The 21,950-nt window shown below is 38.7% G+C and overlaps 3 protein-coding genes across 5 annotated transcripts; 1 reads left to right on the forward strand and 2 right to left on the reverse strand.

Moving 5' to 3' along the window:
• Positions 1-1,818: 1,818 nt before the first annotated feature.
• On the reverse strand, positions 1,819-9,619 carry Eip63E (cyclin dependent kinase Eip63E). Of its 2 annotated transcripts, none has more exons than XM_011306007.1 (8): positions 9,526-9,619; positions 9,109-9,285; positions 7,586-8,424; positions 6,586-6,675; positions 6,021-6,149; positions 5,043-5,625; positions 4,073-4,617; positions 1,819-2,340 (listed from the first exon to the last, which is right to left on the reverse strand). In XM_011306007.1, exons 3-8 carry the CDS (start codon positions 7,632-7,634, stop codon positions 2,249-2,251), a joined length of 1,488 nt encoding a protein of 495 aa, XP_011304309.1. In that variant the 5' UTR covers positions 7,635-8,424; positions 9,109-9,285; positions 9,526-9,619; the 3' UTR covers positions 1,819-2,248. The 2 variants fall into 2 exon arrangements, with proteins under 2 accessions (XP_011304309.1, XP_011304308.1); XM_011306006.1 differs by having other exon boundaries at positions 5,043-5,664; positions 9,526-9,617.
• Positions 9,620-9,904: 285 nt separating this feature from the next.
• Psa (puromycin-sensitive aminopeptidase) lies at positions 9,905-14,963 on the forward strand. Of its 2 annotated transcripts, none has more exons than XM_011306009.1 (4): positions 9,905-10,333; positions 10,442-10,686; positions 11,479-11,635; positions 12,733-14,963. In XM_011306009.1, the coding sequence occupies exons 1-4, from the start codon at positions 10,103-10,105 to the stop codon at positions 14,812-14,814; spliced, it is 2,715 nt and encodes a 904-aa protein (XP_011304311.1). In that variant the 5' UTR covers positions 9,905-10,102; the 3' UTR covers positions 14,815-14,963. The 2 variants fall into 2 exon arrangements, with proteins under 2 accessions (XP_011304311.1, XP_011304312.1); XM_011306010.1 differs by lacking the exon at positions 11,479-11,635 and adding an exon at positions 11,694-11,844 and having other exon boundaries at positions 9,908-10,333.
• Positions 14,964-16,313: 1,350 nt separating this feature from the next.
• Positions 16,314-17,788, reverse strand: emc (Basic helix-loop-helix domain-containing extra-macrochaetae). Its single transcript, XM_011306011.1, has one exon. It carries the CDS (start codon positions 17,482-17,484, stop codon positions 17,137-17,139), a length of 348 nt encoding a protein of 115 aa, XP_011304313.1. The 5' UTR covers positions 17,485-17,788; the 3' UTR covers positions 16,314-17,136.
• Positions 17,789-21,950: the final 4,162 nt, after the last annotated feature.

Below are 21,950 nucleotides of genomic sequence, written 5' to 3' on the forward strand. Positions count from 1 at the left end.
GGGGGGGCTGGCAAAAACTATGAGTGCGCTGAAAAATCGGTATAAATATAAATCTACTAGGGAATAACATTATTAGTCGTAATAGTCATCATGGCTTGGACATAATTCTCATGACTTGTAATTGATTTTTTTATTTATTTGGAAGACCTGTAACGCTCTCGACTCGTCAATATTACTCTCTAGGTTTATTCAAACTCTAATTTCTAGGGAAAAATCATGATTGCGTCCGATTTATGCCACCAGCTAGGCAACTATTACGAGATTATCAGTTATCCCCAGATTAATGTACAGTTTAATTTTAATTCATTAATCGTATATTCATCAAGCACCATTCGTTGGCCTATCAAAAGTAGTAACGAACATACGTAGTTTTTTTTTTTAATTTTAATTTTCTCATTAACTGCTGTAAAAATTACGCTACTACTGGTAGTTGGTACTAATGAATTTCATCGATTAGTTTATTAACGAGTCTCTCATCGCACTTGCAACCTCCGCTCGTCGATTTGTCAATACCCCGAGACATGTTTTCTCACGTCCAACTTATTATGCTAGATTTATTTGCTATCATCACGTTACGATTATGAGCTAATTTCTAATTCGAATAAGGTGTTTTTGTTTTTTAATTGGATTGAGATCGACGATAAATTGCGAGCGGAGGCGAGTCCAGCAGATTGGGCGATCGAGTTTATATGTGAAATGCCTAATTTTTGGCTAATTGATGTTATTAAAAATCGGTAGATAATTGAAAATTTATCAGTTTAATTGGGAAGCAGTACAGCAGAATAAATAATCTTTTTTCAAGAGAACATCTGGTCACCCAGAGGAGATTATTCAATTTTAGAGCGAACGAAAATATGATCTGAAGATGATATTAATTGATTCACTAATTCTCTGGATAAATGAATAGATTCCTGTCGATTGCTTGGGTCTGAATTTAAAAAAAAAATTTGATCTATGAGCAATCGATTTTGCCTCGTAAATTAACAAAAGACTAGATTTAACTTTTTTATCGTCACAATGAAGGACCATTATTTTTATCCAATGAACATTTCAATTTTTTTGTAGCGTTTGTTAAAGTCTAAGAAACAATATTATGCACGTGTTTTACGATCCATTCAATCGATCATTCATTTTTTTAATGAAATATTCATGAATCAATAGAAAAACAATAAACGTAAAAAAATCTTCAATTTGCTCATCACCCATAATGGATCATAAACCGAGGAATGGCCATTCCTCAGTTGTTCTGGGTACAACGAGCACTGAAAAAATGACTCCGATGGAAATAGTGGTAAAAATCAATTGCAGTAATAATTTCTCTCACTGTAAAACATCCCGTAATTAATTAGAAATAACTCAATAGATTTGCAACTCTAATAAAGACGTTGAAATTAATTTCTGATATTGCCGTGAGATTCCACGTCCCCTGATTAATTTTCCAACTGAATAAATTCAATCATGAAGTTTCAAACCCGATTAGCCTGAGAATTTGATGAATTTAATAGAAATTTATAAACAGGCGTAACTCAGGCGCCCAAATCTAGTGGCAAAACTACATAGCAGTGCAGAATGATTGACCCAGCGCTACAGATCTTCCATGATTTCACCTAATAATGATAAATTGAATTACTTAATTTTTTGTTCGCTACGTCGAACTCACCGCCTGCAAGTGGCTCGGAAAAGGATCATAGAAGAGGGGGGAAATAACTTCCACTAGGCGGTAGACATCTTCACCCATTATCGAATCTCTTTTGATTGGTATTCAGTCTAATATCTAATATTTGGACGAAGTGCGAGGATGGGTGCGTGCTTTTTGCATTTTGCTCTAAATCCAGCGTGCGTAGCTTCCGAATGCATTTCTCACCATTTTTTTTTTTGCTCCACTATTAATGATAATCAACCTGATTTACCTGTCCGCATCTCCCACTACAAAATGACTCTACGAATTTAATGACTCGGCCTAATTATTACAAGTAACCCATCGTTTTAGTTTTCTCTACGAGAATAGTTATTCAAATACAAAATATGAGGAGATCGGACAATTTAATTGCATTTTTTCTTTCTGTTTCTTTAATAAGCCGGATAGGAGATAAATGAAAAATATGTCAATGATATTCGTACGACCTTCGTGAGAACTAGACGGATACCCATTTACAATGTGAAAATCCGATCATTCGTCGAGTCTGTACGTGATGTTTTAATCATTTAGAACAGCTCATTTTCGTTCCCTTTATTTTTATGCTCGACCTCAGGTCTTGAGTGCTGTATGACGCGAATCGGCGTATGTTTGTCGAGACTCAGTGAATAGGTAAATCCCTTCGACGGTGAATATCGAGACCTCTGGAAGCAATACATTAAAAGTAGAATTAGTCATGAGCCATGAGTCACTCATTATTTAATGTCAGTATCCATTTAATGATTTTTTTTTATGATAATTTTTTTAAGTCGAGCTACTCAATTGTTTCGCCTATTAATTAATTACTTGGTAAATTTCCACCACGGAGAAGTCTTACAAATTATGACTGTTAATGAAAACCTGGAATTTCAATAAAATTATTCACTTATAATTTACTTCCAGACTTGGTTACTAATACTAATTTCAGCTTTTTAAATTATAAAAAAAATGATATGAACTTTTAGTTTTGGAGAGTCTTGCGTGATGCAACATCAGATGGCGATTAAAAAATATTTCACGGTAGGAAAATAAAAAACAATAGAGCCGCGTTGGAAAGATGGTACATCTGGATCTTCATTAAAAAATAATAATAATGATTGATGACGAGCCCTGGAGTGAAGTCTGGGGGAGACTTCATTAGCAATGGGAGCATCAATTAACGATGATGCATCGATCCAATTGACTGCTCTTGTCGGTTTTCCTCGCTCGGATATTTACATTTTTTAAAGTTTATCGATCCCAACTATACTAAAACGCATTTTATGTTCTACAGAATACATTGAGAATGAGAAACGGAAGAGAAACATTGAATACTGCATCGACGGCCTCGAATTTCCGATGCCGCGAGGCATTTGACAACCCATTTTGCTTCGATACTTCTCGAGATATTGAAGGAAAAAAAAAAGTTCTCTGTTAAAACGTTTCTCCTACGTCTCTGGGGGAACTACTGGAGCAAAATGGGCTATCAGGTGTATTACACAATTGGAAACTTCAACGGCTTGCACATGCAAACCCTTTTTAGAGTCGACTGACTGCCCTTTTCAGCATATTCATTTTTTTGCGCTGAACTGGTGGAACTGGGATTACATATTCATAAGAGTGATTTAATTTCGGAGGGAGAATTCCAAGAGTTTAATGAGGAATAACTGATGATTATTCATTGCGTGAGTTTTGCTCATTTTTTGAGGACTTCTAGAAAAATTTACATGATATGAAAATGTATTTTTTAGTTTTTTTGGGAGAGTAACAGATGAGAATGCTCTCTGGATTTTCATTTCAAGAATATCATGAAGGCACATCGACCATTTTTCTCTTTTCTCTCTTAAATTCTGCCTTATAGAATATATTTTTTTTAAATCTCTATAATTTTACCAGTCAAAGAATCTTTCATCATCTCTGTTGATTTTTTGCTTCAAAACTGCTAGTGTCCGGGATATCAGAAAAATATTGAATCATTCGTTCGTGCGTCACTCCAAGAATACGATATATAGATTTAGAGTTTCTATCATCCAATTTACAAGTTGAATCACGTTTAAATTACATTTTTCTGAGATTATTTTGTTTTCGAACTCGCAAATACGTTTTTGTGAAATAAAATTCATTATCATTCTAAATTTAACACAGCTGAATTTTTAATCACAAAATGGATTCAAATGACCGAGAAACTGCCAGTCTTTTAATATCCCGAAATATTCTCCTCTTATTATCTCTAATTAGGTCTCCAGGGTTTTTTCTCGTCTTGCATTCATTTATTCTCTCGCACTGACTCCATTATAATTGTGCTACTACTCTTAATGAGTAATTACTCTGTTTCTGTTTTCATCATGTATGTTTTCATCAGAATAAAATAATGCATAAAACAATGAAATAATAGATGAAATAAATATTTGTTCTCACCATCAGGCAACTCATAGAGTTTCTTAGGAAGTGAGGCAAAGTACGGATGTTTCAACGCTTCCTCAGCGTCTATTCGATCATCAGGATTGAGCTGCAGGAGTGACGAAGCCATGCTATCACCCTCCGCCACGTCATACAGCCTGGGAAATGACAGTCCTAATTTCTTAAGAGGATAAAATGCCAACCGATGTGGCTTGTATCCCTGTAATCGCGTGACCCCTGGCCACGTTTCCTCCGTCGGTGTTCCCAGAATTTTAAATATCTTATCCAATTGATCGTAGGTACACCGTACACCAGGAAACGTTGGTACACCAGTAAGCATCTCAACGAATATACAACCAACGCCCCACATATCGAGTGACGTCGAGTACTCGGTTGAGCCGAGGAGGACATCCGGTGGCCTGTACCACAGGGTCACGACCTCGTGGGAGTACGTGTGTGAAGGCACTGATTTTGCCCTCGCTAAACCAAAGTCTGCGAGTTTAAGTTCACCTATTTCACTAATCAGGAGGTTCTGGGGCTTTACATCACGATGTAGTACTTTCCTGAGTGAAAACAAATGAAATAAATACATTCAATTACACTATTTATTCATTATAATCACATAAAGCGCGACGCTCTCAAATTATTCTTCTCAAAATATTCTCTAATGCCAAATAAATTTCTCTGAGCCAAAAATTCAAGCCTGAGGTATTCCTGAATTTGATGACAAGTCTTTATTGAATTGGCAGAAATGATTTTTTCTATGAAAAATTGACTAAAGCAGTAACGAATTTCTCCAGAAACTATAAAAAATTCCTGAAAGTTCCTCCACCAGTGAATTAATGTACGAACGTGACAATTGATCGTGGACAAAGAGAAATAAGAGAAATAAGAGAAATAAGAGAAATAAAAGAAATAAAAGAAATAAAAGAAATACCAATGCTTCCTCCTCAACGTCACTTTATCCCCAACATAAAGAAGCATTTACCTGCGGTGACAATAAGCGAGTCCCCGTAGCAGCTGGAAGAGGAACAATTTGACATTTCTTGGATCGAGTCCGCCACCCCCACTGCCATACCTCTCCATATACTGCGAGAGATCAGTGTGAACAAATTCAAAAACAAATGTTAGTGTTTCACGTGTATGAATGATATCGTGGAGTGTGACGATGTTACTGTGTTTGAGCTCTTTGAGTAGACTGGCCTCACGTATGGCAGTAAATGGTGCGCCCTCCTCCTCCTGAAGTCTGATCTCCTTAAGTGCAACGACCTGTTCAGCCAAATGGCTGTACCCCTTGAACACAGTGGCATATGAACCCTCACCGAGTTGCTCCAATTTGATGTATCCCTCGGATTTACCAAATGGTGAATCACCACCGAAGGCTGAAAATCTCTTGGTTCTCCTCGGTGCTGGATCTGGCCCAAGGAATACCTCTGATTTTGGTCTTGGGGGTTTACGAGGTCTCAGGATTACCCTGGCCTCTTCCCTGATATCCTCATCCAGCAATTTCGAGTCACTCGATACTGACAGCTGTCTGTGGACCCTCTCGTGATCACCCACACCACCCCACTCTGCGACATGGGATATAGATGTTGATGTAATCGACTTGGCTGGAGGAATTTGGTGGAAAGTCATATCACATCATTCATTCAATTTTTAATCATCTTATATCACTAATGCCAAGCGCTTTGGGGCTTCGAATAAAATTTTACTATTCACCTCATCAATTGAGAGTCTTACAACCGAATTGTTCAATTTTAGAAAATAATCAAATCAATCAAAATAATTACTCATTTATAATGAGACTGTGATTTCTATTGTATTGAAAAACTCTTTTTGTTCGGTTGAAGCGAAGGAAATGTGTTGATATGATAACAGAACTTGAAACACCTCAATTGAAATGGCTAAAAAAATATGCAAAACCCCAATAAATTAAATATGCGTTAATTGCGATTTATCTACTCACCGTAACGTCGATCCTTGTCCACAGGTAAGTTACCGTTTCGCTCCAAACGGTCTAGGAACTCTTCCGAGAAGCCATTGTAAGCCAATGAACCTCTGTTCGCCACATCCTCAGCTTCCTCCTTCGATATCGCTGGAAATAATCGACATAATCACAATGTACTGTCCTCAAAACTTCCATCGACTCAATCTTGCTGAACAACTAAAAGTTGAGCATTGAATTCCATGGGAACTTCTCAAGAACCTCCAACTAACTCAACAAAATAACTCAGACCGGTCACGTGGGTGATTTCGTGTATTTTTCCTGGGTTACAGAATGAATATTAATTCTCCTGATTCGTCAATAACAATCAATAACAATTAAAAACCAAAATATTGATCTATCGTGCGTGAGTTCTAGTAGTTGAAAATAATTTATCGATTTCAAGAAGTCACTCGAAAAAATACTTCTTCAGGAATTCTATTGATTCGGAAATAATTCCAAATTACTGGACATTCATCGATTTGTCTCTTGAAATTCAATAGAGTAATATCCCAAGTGACCAGTCCCACTTGTAACTCAAACTTACAGAGTCTCCCGAAGCTGTGACTGAGTCGTTTCTTCAATTTTTGTACCCTGCTCAGTGCACCTCCCTTCTTCTCTCGCATCGTCACAGTACCTGCCACAAAATCCAAGAGAAAAAAAAAACATGAATAATTTAAAAAATCCACATCACCTACGATGATAAATCGATCAAACATGTACTCCACAACGTGAAAAGTAATTGTCAAGTATTTCAATGTCACTCCACATTATACGGTATGACATCACCAGTCCTGAAACCTTATTAATAATTCTGACGCACCAACTCCATCATTCCCTCTAAAAAAAAAAAAATACCCAACACTTGGTCCGCCAGATTAAAGGGTTGTGGTGGAATCAATGAATAAACAAGCCTCAATGAATCGCAGCATGAATCGTAATCCCGCAAGCGGAAGTACTTACGTTAACAATTGTGGAATTATCGTCAATGACTCATTGAGCTTTTTTCAATAATAAAAAAAAAAACAAAACAAAAAGCTGAGAGTTTCTCTCAAGCATAATCCATCATTGTTAATGGAAGAAGAAAACCGGGTCTTCCATTTTCATTATTTTTCCTCCGATAAATAAGAGCATCCCCTACCCACTCTTCCCTCACCCCCTATCACCCCCTCCTTCACATTGCTCGTGAACTCTCGGACAAACCACCCCTCCAGCACACTTGACACACTGCATATCCTTCCCCTTTCAACCCCTTTTCTTTTCCATTATGTTTCCGTACTTTCTTCATCCCTATTGTCTTTTCTCCTTTTCACTGTGCCATTTGAAAACTCTTTCACTCCATTTCTCCCTTGCCACCTAAACTAGCTTAACACAGATGAAAGCTGACAATTGGTAATGGGAAGAGAAAAAAAGATAATAGAAGAGGAAATAAGAGGCAATAAGACGATATAAGTGGTGGTAAGAGGGAAGAGACGAGTTATGATGTGTGAAAAAGTCATTGATAAAATGTTGAAATGTTAAAATAACTTAACAACATAGCAACTCACCACCCTCTTTGCTCTTGGATGCCGCCGAGCCCTTGTCCTGGCAGTACATGATTACTCATTCACTTGGACACATCACATATGGGCGGTGACGCGGTCAGCTACACCATTCAACAATCCACCTCGTTTCTCCTTATTTTTTTTTTTATCAATTTTCAATAAATTATTCCACTGTCCTCACAGTTGCTACAACTCCGGACAAACAAGAAAAATAAATGACTCTCTTTTTCTGTATCACATTCACCTGAGTGCCACCTTACGCTGTGACGTAGACAACGTTCCAGGGGTAGTGGGAACAATCGCCATGGAGCAAGCACAAGAGGCAATAGATCCACGCGTTCCTCCTTTCGAGAAAATCCGGAATTTTTTTTCTCTCCTCTTCTTTTTTTGGTCAGTAGAATTCACTGGATGAGGGATCTCAGGAGCATCACCAGGAGTCGCTAAGGCTGCGCTTTATTCTTCTCACCCTGGGGCTCTGGAGAGTTGTTTTGGTGGTTGGATGGACGTCGGCACCAGGTGCATCGGTGTCTCCAGGTGTTTTTAATGGTACGGGGCGATTTTTAGGCACGCCATCGAGGGTAATGAGCTTGTCGGGATGCCACCGACTCCAGTTGAGGAGTTGAGATAATCACGGGATACATTCACACTTTAGAAAATATCTCACTCGTGGTGGGGACTTTTGAGTGAGTTTTTTTTTTATTTATCCTTTTTTGGGGGGGGTGGGGGATTTTTTTATTTCGATTTACCCTCACTGCCCCGATAGTTTGGCGGATCCTGCCCGCGCCGCACACAAAAGTACAAAACTGAAAGCTACTGGAGAGTGGTGAACTGCTTATCCCCTCCTAGACATTTGCAAATACTGGGAATAGGAAGGAAATACAGATGTGATCACGAGGCACTGTCGCGGGTATTTGTGAACTCGGCTTTAGTCTCAGAAATGTTATTTATAATTATTTGGAGGTTTTCAGGGGTTTCGGTTGGGTCTGATGATTTGACGGGAATCCTTCGAGTTTTCTTCCAGTTTTCGAGGGTTTGGAACGACTGACGGATCGATTTTATTGGAAAAAGGGAGGATTCCAGGTTTCACGGGCGAACAGAGACATCTTGTAAGCCCTCCAAGAGTTTCTGATGTTTATTCTCTCATGGTAACTCTCTTGAATTTTCAGTAGTTTTATTTTTTAATTATATTGCGATTTTTTTTCATTTTTTTTTATGACCTCAGATAGTTTTTATCGAGAAGTATTTAATTTGTATGCAATTTTCAATTGATGGCTTTATGTCATCAAATTGGCGAATTGGGTTTATATACTGGACATCTGGCATTCGTTTTTAATTGGAGGGAATTGAGAAGATAATTAACTATGGAATTGTATAATGGAATCTGTGCTGTAATGACAATGGAAATTAATTCCACTTCGTTGGTAATGAATGCACTGAACTCTAGCTTTGCAACTCGATATTCCGGAATTTCAGCTATAAAATCCAGCTTTGAGAGCTCGATAATCGAATTAAGTTCTTGCATTTACCTGTTTTTTAATTGAATTACGAATGAAGACCTATGTGTGCTGGTGCATCCGGATGCATCTGCTCCGAAAGTTTGATCCAAAGAGGATTGACGAAAGTAGAGACTCAGTTCTGGGGCATTTGAGTGGCATCGTAGAACCTCACCCCAAGAGAGAGAGTGCGCCACACGCAATGTTCCCCTGTCAGAGGGACCAGTCGATGGTGTGTTATTTTTTTGAAAATTATTTTGAAAATTTTTTTGAAAATTTTTTGGAAAATTATTTTGAAAATTTTTTTGAAAATTAAAAAAAAAATTTTTTGGAAATGCTTTTTAAACATGGAGTTGTGGGTAGGTACGGTTTCCCATCGGAAACGAGATAATCGTAATTTTACGTAATGATTCAGAAAATTGCAATTATCTCGTTTCCTCTGCGTCTTACCTCCGTACCTCCCCACAACCCAATGTTCAAGAAGCATTTCCAAAAAAAAAAGACAAAAAAATTGTCAAAATAATTTCAACCAGTCAACGGGGTGAATGTAATTTTCTGCGGTGTAATAAAAATGACATTCACACCGTCGACCGGTCCCTTTGACAGTGGGACTACTACTGAGGCAATTACCGAGTCGGCTGACAGGTAGACACCCCCAGCTTTGCGTGTGGCGCCCTCTTTCTTTTGGGGTGAGATACTACGATGCCGGTGGGGTTACTCAAACCCCCCGAACTGAGCCTCTTTTTTAGTCAATCCCCTTTGGTCTGATCCTTCAGTTTTGAAGAATAATTTCAATTAGCGCCCTCTGTAATGAGCGATAAAAATTGGCCGAATTTTGGCACCACTGTGTGAACCAATTTCTTTCGTGTTACATTGTGAAAAGCAATTCCATCTGTTCGAGCTCCTGTACTTATTGCATTTCCATTGTGGGTCGTGGTTAGTTGCGCCTGTAAGTGAGTTGGCATAATTTGAGAGATAAGCTATTTTTCTTGAGGTTTTTTTCATCAAGGAAAACAGGGGAAATTCGATGATAATTAGTTCAACTCGACAGGTGTTGCGAGTTGTATTTAATTCTGTTACGATACAGAGGTTTAATTATTCAAAAAGTACAGCAGTGTTATTTGAAGTTAGAATGTCTAATGACAAGAAACCCTTCAGCCGGCTTCCCACTGATGTGAGACCGTATCATTACGAGATAAGCCTCACCCCAGATCTCAAGAATTTCACATTTGAGGGAACACAAAATGTCGAGATTGAGGTAAATTAATTGTCAAGTTTTTTTTTACATATTTCCTGGCCTCTGGCATGATGTCAGCATCCATATGTCGTACATAACCGCTGACTGGACTTATTGTTTTTCTATCAGGTAAAGAACTCCACGGAAAAAGTCGTTCTTAATTCTCTGGACATCGATATCAAGAAGGTTGTCTACAAGAATGGCGAAGGTGCGAGTTTGGAGGCCAAAAAAATCGAAGTTTCCGTTGAAAATGAAACAGCAACTCTACTCTTTCCTGAGAAATTACCAGTTGGAAAAAATGGCCGGCTTTATTTTGATTTCGCCGGGGAAATCAATGACAAGATGAAGGGATTATACAGGAGTAAACACATTGGGTAAATAGAGATTCTCTCTTGTGCATTAGTGAATCAATATTTTCAGAGTGTCGAGTGAGAACAATGGGGACAGTCTTGGGTTCACAAGGAATTATATCTTTGGGCTTTTTCGACAGTTCAGTTCAATAACACTGTATTGTAATTCATTGGACTCGTGGGGATTCAAGGGAATGCCTGGAAATGCCGAAATAGAAAGGAAAATGCTATTTATATACCTCTTTGCTAGTCACAGCTTCGATGGAACTTTAAGGGGATTGCAGTAACTTATTCGCTAAAACATCTTCTTTTATGATTTTTGTCAAGTATTTTTTTGCAAACTATCATTTTTTCACGATTTTAATGCTTGAAAATCTCATCAAAAATATAAAATTTAAAGATTAATTATGCAATAGCCTCCAATCAAACCGTCAATTTATTTTAAAAATCTTTAGAAAGAATATGTATTTTTGCGTTATGAATTAGGTATTTTACATATTACATATTACTCTCCAAAACTTCACACGGATCCTATAGAAATATTAATTCCCAGCACAACTATCTATGAAAATAGTAATTTTTTCCAAATTGTAATCTAACGAATTAAAAAGTTGCCTCACAAGGTACTCGAACACCTTCATCTGAGGAACGAGACTGTCCGTCCTTCTGATCTGATCTTCCTGGTTTTCCTTGTAAACATAAAATCACCTTGAAAACATGGAATTGTTTTCCCAGCTTGAGAAACGATTCCTTATTTGCCCAAAGATAACAATCAATTTACGTAATGGCAAAACAATTAAAGACAATAAATTATAGTGGTGGAAAAGACAAAGAGGCAGATGCCGTGACTTTTCTCTGTCCCACATCGGCACGCCGAGTATTTCCGTGTTGGGACGAGCCAAGCATCAAGGCAACATTTGGCGTAACACTTAATCTCCACAATCTGCCCAATGCTATTGGCCTTTGCAATATGGTAAGGGGATATTTACAAACTTGACTAATTGGGGAAAATACGAAATGTGCATTTGCAGAGCTGATGGGAGTGCTAAGTACACGGCGGTGACGCAATTCGAGCCGACTGATGCGAGACGTTGCTTTCCCTGCTGGGACGAGCCATCATTGAAAGCCATGTTTGATATTACCCTTAATGTACCTGCTGGCCTCACAGCTCTTTCGAACATGGTGAGCAACGGATCGCGACTTACTCATTTCAAAATTTCATCATTTTACCTTTCATGTTTTATTCAACTTTCAAATCCATTCGTTTATTTTTGCCAATTATGCAGGCGTGATTGTTATTTATTTAATGCTTTGATATTAGTTCAATGCTAATGCTATTTATTTATTTTGCCAGTTTTTTTATTTTTATTTACAATGAGTATGCAACTTATAAAAATTCTCTATTGATCTGGATGTATTTTTCCGTAAATGGAGAAAAAAACGTTTTCCTAAATAGCCGTTCACTCCGAGGAAGTGTTCTGGGCGAATACTCGCGAATTTTTAATACGAGTTTCAAGGATATCCACTTATGTTCGTGATTTTTTTTTTCATTGATAACTTTCTCTTAATAATGAGTAGCAGAGGTGAGATGCGTTGAATGCAAATTAAAAAAATTCAATTTACGGTCACAGCAGACGCACGGAGGGGGGGTAATTGCATATAGTCGAATTCCCTAAATTTGCTACCCTTACAGCTCTATGTACGCGACTAACGGGAGTCTACTGTATTTAAAATCAATCGATTTTTTTTATTCGTATTTTGGTTTACGAAAAAATTAATCAAATCTTTAAAAATCATCCCTCACTTTGAAAAATCTCATCTTTGTTGGTGTTTAAAATTTATTGACAATTGATGCATGCATGTCCCACTTGACACTTGCCACCTACAATTTTTCTATTTTCCTAATTTTCAAACTAATAATAATTATCAAATTAAATTATAATTTGATAGAAAATCCACTTATCCCCCATTAAAAATTGGCCATTGAATCCGAGTTTCAAAAGTTGCAATAATTTTTCTCCAGCAACTTTGCAAAAAAATAAATATTGATCATTTACATTCTCTCTACAGCCCGTAGAACGCATCGAGAAAAAGAATGACTTAGAAACAATAAAATTCCAAAAGTCACCGATAATGTCGACTTACCTGGTGGCAGTGGTGGTAGGTGAATTCGACTTCGTGGAGGACAAGACAACCGACGGTACAGTGGTGCGTGTGTACACCCCAAAAACGAAGCAAGAGCAGGGTCGTTTTGCCCTAGAAGTAGCCACCAAAGTTCTCCCCTACTACAACAAGTACTTCGGCATCTCCTACCCCCTGCCAAAGATGGATCTCATCGCCATAGCAGATTTCTCAGCTGGGGCAATGGAGAATTGGGGCTTAGTGACTTACAGGGAGACCTGCCTTCTGGTAGACCCCGAGAACACATCAGCAGTCTCAAAACAATGGATTGCATTAGTGGTTAGTCATGAGCTCGCTCACCAGTGGTTCGGTAATCTAGTTACCATGGAGTGGTGGACACATCTGTGGCTCAACGAGGGTTATGCATCCTTCGTTGAGTTCCTCTGCGTTGCCCATCTGTTCCCCGAGTACGACATTTGGACTCAATTTGTAACTGACACTTACATAAAAGCTCTCGAGCTCGATGGCTTGAAGAACAGTCACCCAATTGAGGTGCCAGTGGGCCATCCATCGGAGATCGACGAGATTTTCGATGACATATCCTACAACAAAGGTGCAAGTGTCATTAGGATGCTGCATTCCTACATTGGTGACGATGATTTTAGAAAGGGCATGAATATTTACTTAAAAAGGTACAGTTACAATAATGCCGAGACTGAGGACCTTTGGGCAGCTCTGGAAGAGGCCAGCAACAAGCCCATTCGAGCTGTCATGTCCACCTGGACGAAGCAGATGGGATTCCCAGTGCTCAAGGTGGATCAGCGTCAGGACGGAAATGACAGGATACTCTCTTTGTCTCAGGAGAGATTCTTGGCAGATGGATCAGTGGACAAGGAGGCGAGTCTCTGGATGATTCCGGTGAGTGTGAGTACCTCCAAGTCCCCAGGGAAAGTTGCTTTTAACACAGTGATGAGTGAGAGGAGTAAGGAGATGGTCATCAAAGACGCGCCGGAGGGGGTTTGGATCAAAGTCAATCCGGGAACCATTGGATTTTACAGGACACGTTATACTCCTGAGGCACTGTCCTCACTGATGCCAGTTGTTAAGGATCGAACACTGCCACCACTTGATAGGCTTGGACTTCTCGATGATCTTTTCGCCATGGTACAGGCGGGACACGCCTCCACTGTAGAAGTCCTCAGGTTCATGGGGGCTTTTCAACTCGAGGATAATTACACTGTGTGGTCGAGTATCGCCAGTAGCCTGGGGAAGATTGGAATTCTTCTCAGCAATCTCGATAGTGAAGACAGCTTCAAGGCATTTGGAAGATCTCTCTGCAAGGATGTGGCGTCGAGGCTGGGATGGGATCCACAGGCCAATGAGAGTCATCTGGATACTCTGCTCAGGTCGTTGATTCTCAATAGGATGGCCTCCTTCAGGGATACTGAGACCATCAGTGAAGCTGTCAAGAGGTTCCAGTTGCATGCCAGTGGCAAGAGTATTCTTGCTGCTGATCTCAGAAGTGCGGTTTACAGAGCTGTTCTCTCGGAAGGAGATCAAGAGACGTATGACGCCATGTTGAAGCTCTATCGACAGTCTGATCTCCACGAGGAAAAGGACAGGATTCTCAGGGCTATGGGGGCCATCAGGGATGAGGAAATTCTCTCCAAAGTCCTTGAGTTTGCCATGAGTGAAGAGGTGAGGGCTCAGGATACTATTTGCGCCATCATATCGGTGTCGATGAATTCCAAGGGACGTATCATGGCCTGGGAGTTCTTTAAGAGGAATTGGAAGACCCTCATGGATCGGTATTGTGGGGGATTCCTGCTGGCTAGACTAGTTAAGCACCTTACTGAGAACTTCTCGTCCGAGGAGAAGGCACTCGAAATTGAAAAGTTCTTCAAGGAACATCCCACACCTGGCGCTGCCAGGACTGTTCAACAGAGCATTGAAAACATCAGGCTCAATGCACAGTGGCTCAACCGGGATCGCGCTGCCATTGGGAAATTCCTCAAAGACAGTGGATATTAATTCTCCTGAAATATGTTCATGTCGTTTGAGGAAGGGTTTTGTATTTCCTTTGCATTTTTAAGTGTGTTGCAAGCTCCGGTTGGAGATCGAATGCCTTTGTATACTATCATTTCGAAAATATATTATCTACTTCGGTATTACTTAAGGAACTCATCGTGTCTTTTTTTTCAAAACCTTTGGTCATCTTAATAATTATTACATGCAATTTATCCGAGTGATAAAAAAAATGGACGAATGTAAAAAAATATAACATTCAATTGATTTGAGTTTTTTTTACATTTTATTGACTTTTTCGAAGTGAACAAAAGTGAAAAACACTCCGACCTCTGATACCTTGTCAAATTCTAATTAATTTCCCCAGAAATCAATCCGCACGATTACATTGAATCTCCGCGAATTCTCAATTACATAACAGTGCAATCTCGAAATCGTTTCCATGATTCGATCTAATAATTCCACTGAGACATCAATCACCCCATTCTCTACGATTACCACCTACAGTGAATACACAATACAAAGTGTGAAAATCGCTCTTGAAATTTCAAGTAAAAGTACCTGACATATTCAACGTCGTTCAATTTACATGACATTTGCATGGAATATTTCAAAATATTTAAATGCCACAGAATTCTATCCAGTTTCTATTATTTTCCTTGAAAATTCAGAGTTAAACTCGCATCCTAAAAAATAAAATTTTGTTGAATTTGCAAAATTCCTAGTAAAAACTGTAAAAAATTAAATCCCAAATTCCTTTGAAACCCACAACATTAAGAATCCATTGCACGCACTAATCATGAATTTTTAACTCAATTTATTAAAAATTTAATTTGTCCTGAATATTCGTAATCTACTAATTCATGATTTTTCTTGCCACCGAAGGCATGCATATGCTGCTGTCACCCGAATTATTCACCCCATTAAATAAAAAAAATGTTCTAGTTTTCGCAAATAGATAATAGCAGCAAATAAAAGTCTTGCTGGAAGGGGTCTAGGAGTAGTTAGCATGAGCCGAGAGTATTGATCGTGTCTTGCGGCGTATGTTGGCGTGCGCGTTCTCTCCATCCTGGGAACTCCAGTACCAAAGAATACCCACGGGAACTTTACCCTATGTGCATTAAATTCCCACCCGATGCCCCAAGCCACTCGACAATCACGAGTCGTCGCATGACAACTCTACGGAGGGTTGTTCCACCCTCCATCATCCAGTCCCCCTTTCATCTTCATTCCAAGTCCTTCATTTCATTTTCTCCTGGAAGTTCACATAAGGCAACCCCCGTTAAATCTGACGCCGTCCAATCATCACTAATGGTAAAAATGAACTAGGGGTTGGCCCTCCCTTTTTTATTCCCTGACCCATCCCTTCTCCCAGTCTCCCACGGGGTTTGATCGATCGTGAATAATCCACTGCACATCCCAGATCTCATTCCTCTCCCAAAAGCCACTTCACCACCCAAATAAACCAACAAGTGAATAAATAAATGAGAAAAAAAAACAACAAATTCGATGATTCGTGGACACATTGTTCTCCAATTCTTTATTTTCTCTCCTCATTCACCCTCTTATAATGTAAAAGCTTACAACAACCCGCTTGTCGATGTATTTACAGCCTTTCAGTCTTTGCAAATATACAATATCTGCGGGTATTCATCATTTTACCACTCTCATCACTAAAATAATATTACAAAGAACGATAACAATAATTATAATAATCGATGTGAATAATGATTACAATAAATCCATCATTCTACTTTAATTCTCTGTATATCTACAATATAAATTGAAATAATAATCTGGGATAGGTTCCACGGAGTCCATAAAACATATGAAAATTTCAACAAAAAAGGAAAAAAAATTCGCTGGAAGAAGAGTCACAACTCCGAATAAAAACAAAGACCAAAAGAATTGAATCTCAAATACTCAAAATAAGGGAGCTCGACGGGAGCTCAGAAATCAGAAAAATTGTCTGAATTATCACGAAGGAGGGGATGGGAAATGGGGTGGCAGTGAGGGGATGGGTGAGGGTATCGTTTTATCGATTTCGACGAGGTCGTGCGAGGAATGCAATGAGCTTATATCATATCCGTATATACACTATTTACAGTCTCCTCCGAGCAGGACTTGCATTACTCCAGACAACAGTCTCGCGTTGAAAAAAAAAAGGCAGAAAAAAAAAACATGAATGGAGAATGCAGCGAGCAGAACCCAGGGCTGATCATCGGACGGTTGAAGGCCTCCTCCAAGTAATCCATCCCCCATGAACATTTGCCCACCCCTTGACGCTCCATTTTCTCCTCACTCGATTCATTGATCGTTTTTTGGTGGTCACCGCTCAGCAACTGCTGCCGGAGAGCTCGTGCTAGTTGGTGCATTCAAAAGTGGCTGCAACGGTTGTCTCGTCGTTGCTTTAACTGTATCCTGATGTATATTAGTCTCCTCAAGTGTCGTCTGTAGATCGCATATATACTCGATAACCCTCTGGATCACCTCGAGCTTCGATAATTTGCGTTTTCTCGGCATATCAGGTACTAGGGACCTGAGTTTAGTGAGATATGCTGCCACCTCCTCGGCCTCGAGGTCACGTCGTGTGCCATTGATACCCAAACTACTGTGGATAACACCACGAGTAGGTGGTACACGTCCCCCAACTGGACTAACAACCATTGCCTTCATAATATCACTTCTTCAAACCTCAAAACTGCAGTGTTTTTTCCCCCGACGATGACGCGCACGTCGCACACTTCCGTGCGAGATTATCGATCGTCTGTCGAGTGACACGAGTTTTCACGTTAATTCACCTCAGAGTGTCACTGCACTTTTATGGGACTCCACTGATTTCACTGGTATCACTGAATTTATCCGAGATTTATTGGTGTTGATGATCTCGTATTTTGACTCCTGGGGTGGTAATCGATGGATTATCACTACTTTTTGGGTAGATTGGTGGTAGTGATGAGCGCTCGACAGATCCAAGTCAACTGGCCGCCGCCCCTCACCTGCCACTTCTTATACCCGTCCCCCCCACAACCCGTCATTCCCCCACATCGACGCATTCCCCTCCAGGCGCTTCCAGCGCAATCGCCCCCACTACCCAGAACCCCGCAACCATCCCCATCCCTATCCCCATCCCCATTCCAATTCCCATGCTCATGTCCATTCCCATGCCCATGCCTATACCTACACTCACACTTTTCTCTCTCCAACAATAACTAATAAAATTAAATAAATAAATCAATAAAAGATAATAATGATAGATAACAATATGAATAAATTATTACTCCCCATTAATCCACCGAGTACTCGATAAAATAAAATAAAAACAATATTTAAAAGGAAATATTATTTTTTTTGTGAATAATCATTTATAGTTTTTTCGGCATTACAACTTTGTGCTTTACACTTTATTATTTTGTAGTATATTGTTTTTTATTTTAAGATTGCGGAAAAAAGGGGAATTTTTGGGGTAAAAATGGGTGGGTGGAGTGGGTGGGAATGACGTCCGGGAGGGGGGGGGGCACGGGGGGAATGACCATTGTTGAACGTCCGACCAACGGCGGCGCCAACCACTAGCCCATCGTTACTACCACTAATGCACGTTCATTTTAACTTTTGCACATGCAACTCCTTCTCTGTACCTTCGTCACACTGACTTACCGCAATACAACCTGTGTAACCATGATTCCGGCCTCTATTCATTTCCCCAATTGCCCCCTCCCCTTACCCTGTCAGGTCGCGGGGTAATCTGAACCCTGGGAAAAAATATGGCTGAGATTCCAGTTCATGGAGAAGTGGAGTGGAAATTTTTGGGGACAATTTTCAGGAAAATCTCGAGGTTCTTCGAGCCACACTCGTATCTGGGTACACACCAGGAATTTTTTAATGGAATGAGGAAATCAGGATAAATCAGGAAAACGGATTTAAATTCGATTCATGGAAATTAATGGAAATCTTTTTAGAGAATTCTATTACAAATTCGGTGTTGTTCAAAATGTTAATAAGTACGAGAATTTTTCTCGTTTCGTTAATTAAAAGATAGAGAATTTATTGGATTTCTTAGGAAGCTTGGTATTTTATAAATTCCTTTTTTTCTCGAAGGTTTATTGGTTCCATTATTGAGAATAAAAATGAGAACAGAGTCTATAAGTCGTTGGAAAAATAGCCTTAAGTGCATAATGGTGAGTAATTTATTCTTCATTTTCTTCAGGCTTATCGGTAAAATATGCCACTCCGTTAGGATTGCGCAGAGAATAATTGATAGTAGAATCAATCTGGTATGTACTAATCATATTGCGTAATGAGTCTAAAGGAATTTTCACCCCGACAGCCTGGAAATGTAAATATTAATTTTTTTGAAAATTCCCCAAAAAAACATAATTCCATATTTCCCCCAGATGGCAGTAAAATTATTCCGAATTTTCATTTGTGTAAAAAATATTATTTTTTTCAACCCAACAATCGAAGGGTCAATATCACTCGATTTATCTGAAAAAACTGATAATTCGACCAGGCGTTCGAATAAATTGACGAAAAAATAAATCTCGTGTCTCGATCAATCGATCGATCGATCTAGCTCGAGTGAAATCGTCGGAGACAGGTATTCCAAAAGTGTTGTGAGTAACTATAATTAGGACGCTCTTTTTTTGGTTTGACTGTCTGGTGTGCAAGCCGTGTTTTCAACTCGATGCAAGTCTCGTTAGAAGAGCCGAGAGTCACTCCCTTTACAAACGTCCCTTACTTCTTTCGCACGTGTGCCACAAATTGTTTTTCCCGTGTCTCATTTTCCTCTGGTTCTCTCTTTTTTTCTTCAACATTGGACAAAAGTGTGTATGTTACATGGCAGCTGGCTCGCACGCACAAAACGGACGTACCACATTGCCGCAAACTATAATCGTGCGCTTCCTGCCGCATCGCGTACTCTCAGCTCTCGTATGAGGATGTACTACTCAAAAAGCATTTTCTCTTTCTCTTCCGTCTTTTATAACGTGCGCCAGTGTGTGAATCTTTTTCAATCGTGTACACTCGCCGGAATAAATCAGTCAGTGTGAGATTTTTATTCAACGATTAAAGTATTTCACTGGCGGTTCGTAATCTTCGAGAAAAACTTCTGGTGAATTCATTCACTTCTCCCATGTACATTTACATGATCTAAGTAAATCAATGGCACTATTTACATTGACTGGCATTTAACGCCCATTTGCCCGCCTGTCATTAATTGGGGTACATAAAAAAATTAATTCATTAAACAAAATGTATGGTATATCCTCAATATATTTTTCAGACATTTTTCATTGCATAATGAATGTAGTAAATTCATAAGTCTATATCTATATTTTATTCTATATATATACTTTGATTTTCAATTTTATATCCATATAATTTGAGAAAATATCTTCATAGGCATATGTTGCAGTAATTTTTTAAAATCCAGTGCACGCTGTTAGGATATCGCATTAAAAATTGAAAAAACTGGGAATTTTCGGTAGGGGCAGAGTAACAGGAAATCTCTGTGGAATTCTGTATTAAAAAATCAGATTATTCCTTGAATTTACAAGTAATCCTCAATTTTCAAGACAAAAATTCAATCTATCGCTTTCCAAATTTTCCCATCTACTAAAATTTCATACATTCAAAAGAATTTGAATGAATTTGATTCAATTTTTCCATGACTTAATTATCTCCAGTGATTTCCAATCATCCTATGGATATTTATCATTTTTATATTTAATTCTTTTATTAAATATTTTTAATATTTTATTTTTTTTTAAAAAATTTTTTTTTTATTTAATTCTTTTTCCTATTGACTGAACTCCCTAAAATGATGAACTCCAAATTTATTGCGTTATTCGATTGGTATGAGAAAGGCGTTGGAGTTTGGTTTAATGGGCTGTACATTTATTAACTTTTTTGATTAATTTGGGGGAATGGGTATTTTATCGACGAGGGGATGATTTTCTGGGAAGAGTAACACGATACAGGGGCGAAATAAGTTGGTGTGGCCTTTGCCAACAAAAATTTCTTGGGCCGAGTGTATCTTGGCATCGAATGATTGTAGCAAGCCCAGAGGCTAGAGTGGAAGAGTGCACGTGCGGCTTGCACGTGTTAGCTGTTGGCCCGACCCTCCCGATAATTCTGATTCTTCACTCCCTACCTACACACCAACACAATCCAACTCTCCTTCATCACTTCCCTTCTTTTTTTTTTTTTTTCTTTCGATGCCCACACGTTTCATACATTTCATACACTCGAAAAATTACGGAATATTTCACCCGCTACGTCTGAATTTTCAATCGACCAATTAATTATGAGAATTTCAACAATTCAATAATTCAATAATTCAATAAATCAAATTTCCTTTTTTCTACCCCTCGACACACTTTTAGCTAAAATACACATGTTTTTTTATTTATCACATGTTTAATTTCCGGATTTGTAATTGATTAAGTGAAGAAATTGGGATTCGTACTTTTCATGCACTGGATAATGTGATGGGAATTTTTGATTATGGGAGATTGAATTGAATTTCAATTGACAGGGTTCATGTAATTTTTCGGTTATTTGGAAATTCAAGGGGAGTGGGTTTTGAGGAATGAAAAAATTGCGAATGTACAATCCGGAGCCACCTGGATATCCTCTAGGTCATGATTCACGTGGAAAGATAAAAACCAAACAGACGTTTCCTAAGATTGTACCCTCGCGAATTTCGCGATAAGATAAACCCGACCAAATTTTGAAGATATGAGATTAGGAGTTTATCCAAAAATTAAGTAAATTCCCTGAGTTCCATAAAAACCCAAAAAACCAATGAGATCTGAATATAATCGTTTCCCGAGATTCCTCTCGTCAGTAGAAAATTTAGGATAAGATAAATCCGAAGAGATAACACACATTCGTATCAAAAATTTGTTTTCTATCGAAAAATTGAGGAAGAGATTTTTTTTTCCGTAAGAAGTTTGAAAAACTCTTGAGAACATTCACGACAGAATAATCGAGCTTGAGTTTCCCAAGATTTCTCTTATCGCCTCCACTTTTCAGATAACACCTCATACATCAGAATGTCCAATGCGAGAGTCAAGTGGAAATCCCCTTTAAAGCATTTAAATATTTTTTATTAGAATTTCAGCGACAATGTCATCAGAATT

This window comes from Fopius arisanus, unplaced genomic scaffold (genome assembly GCF_000806365.1).
Source record: "Fopius arisanus strain USDA-PBARC FA_bdor unplaced genomic scaffold, ASM80636v1 scaffold00045, whole genome shotgun sequence".
Classification (NCBI taxonomy): domain Eukaryota; kingdom Metazoa; phylum Arthropoda; class Insecta; order Hymenoptera; family Braconidae; genus Fopius; species Fopius arisanus.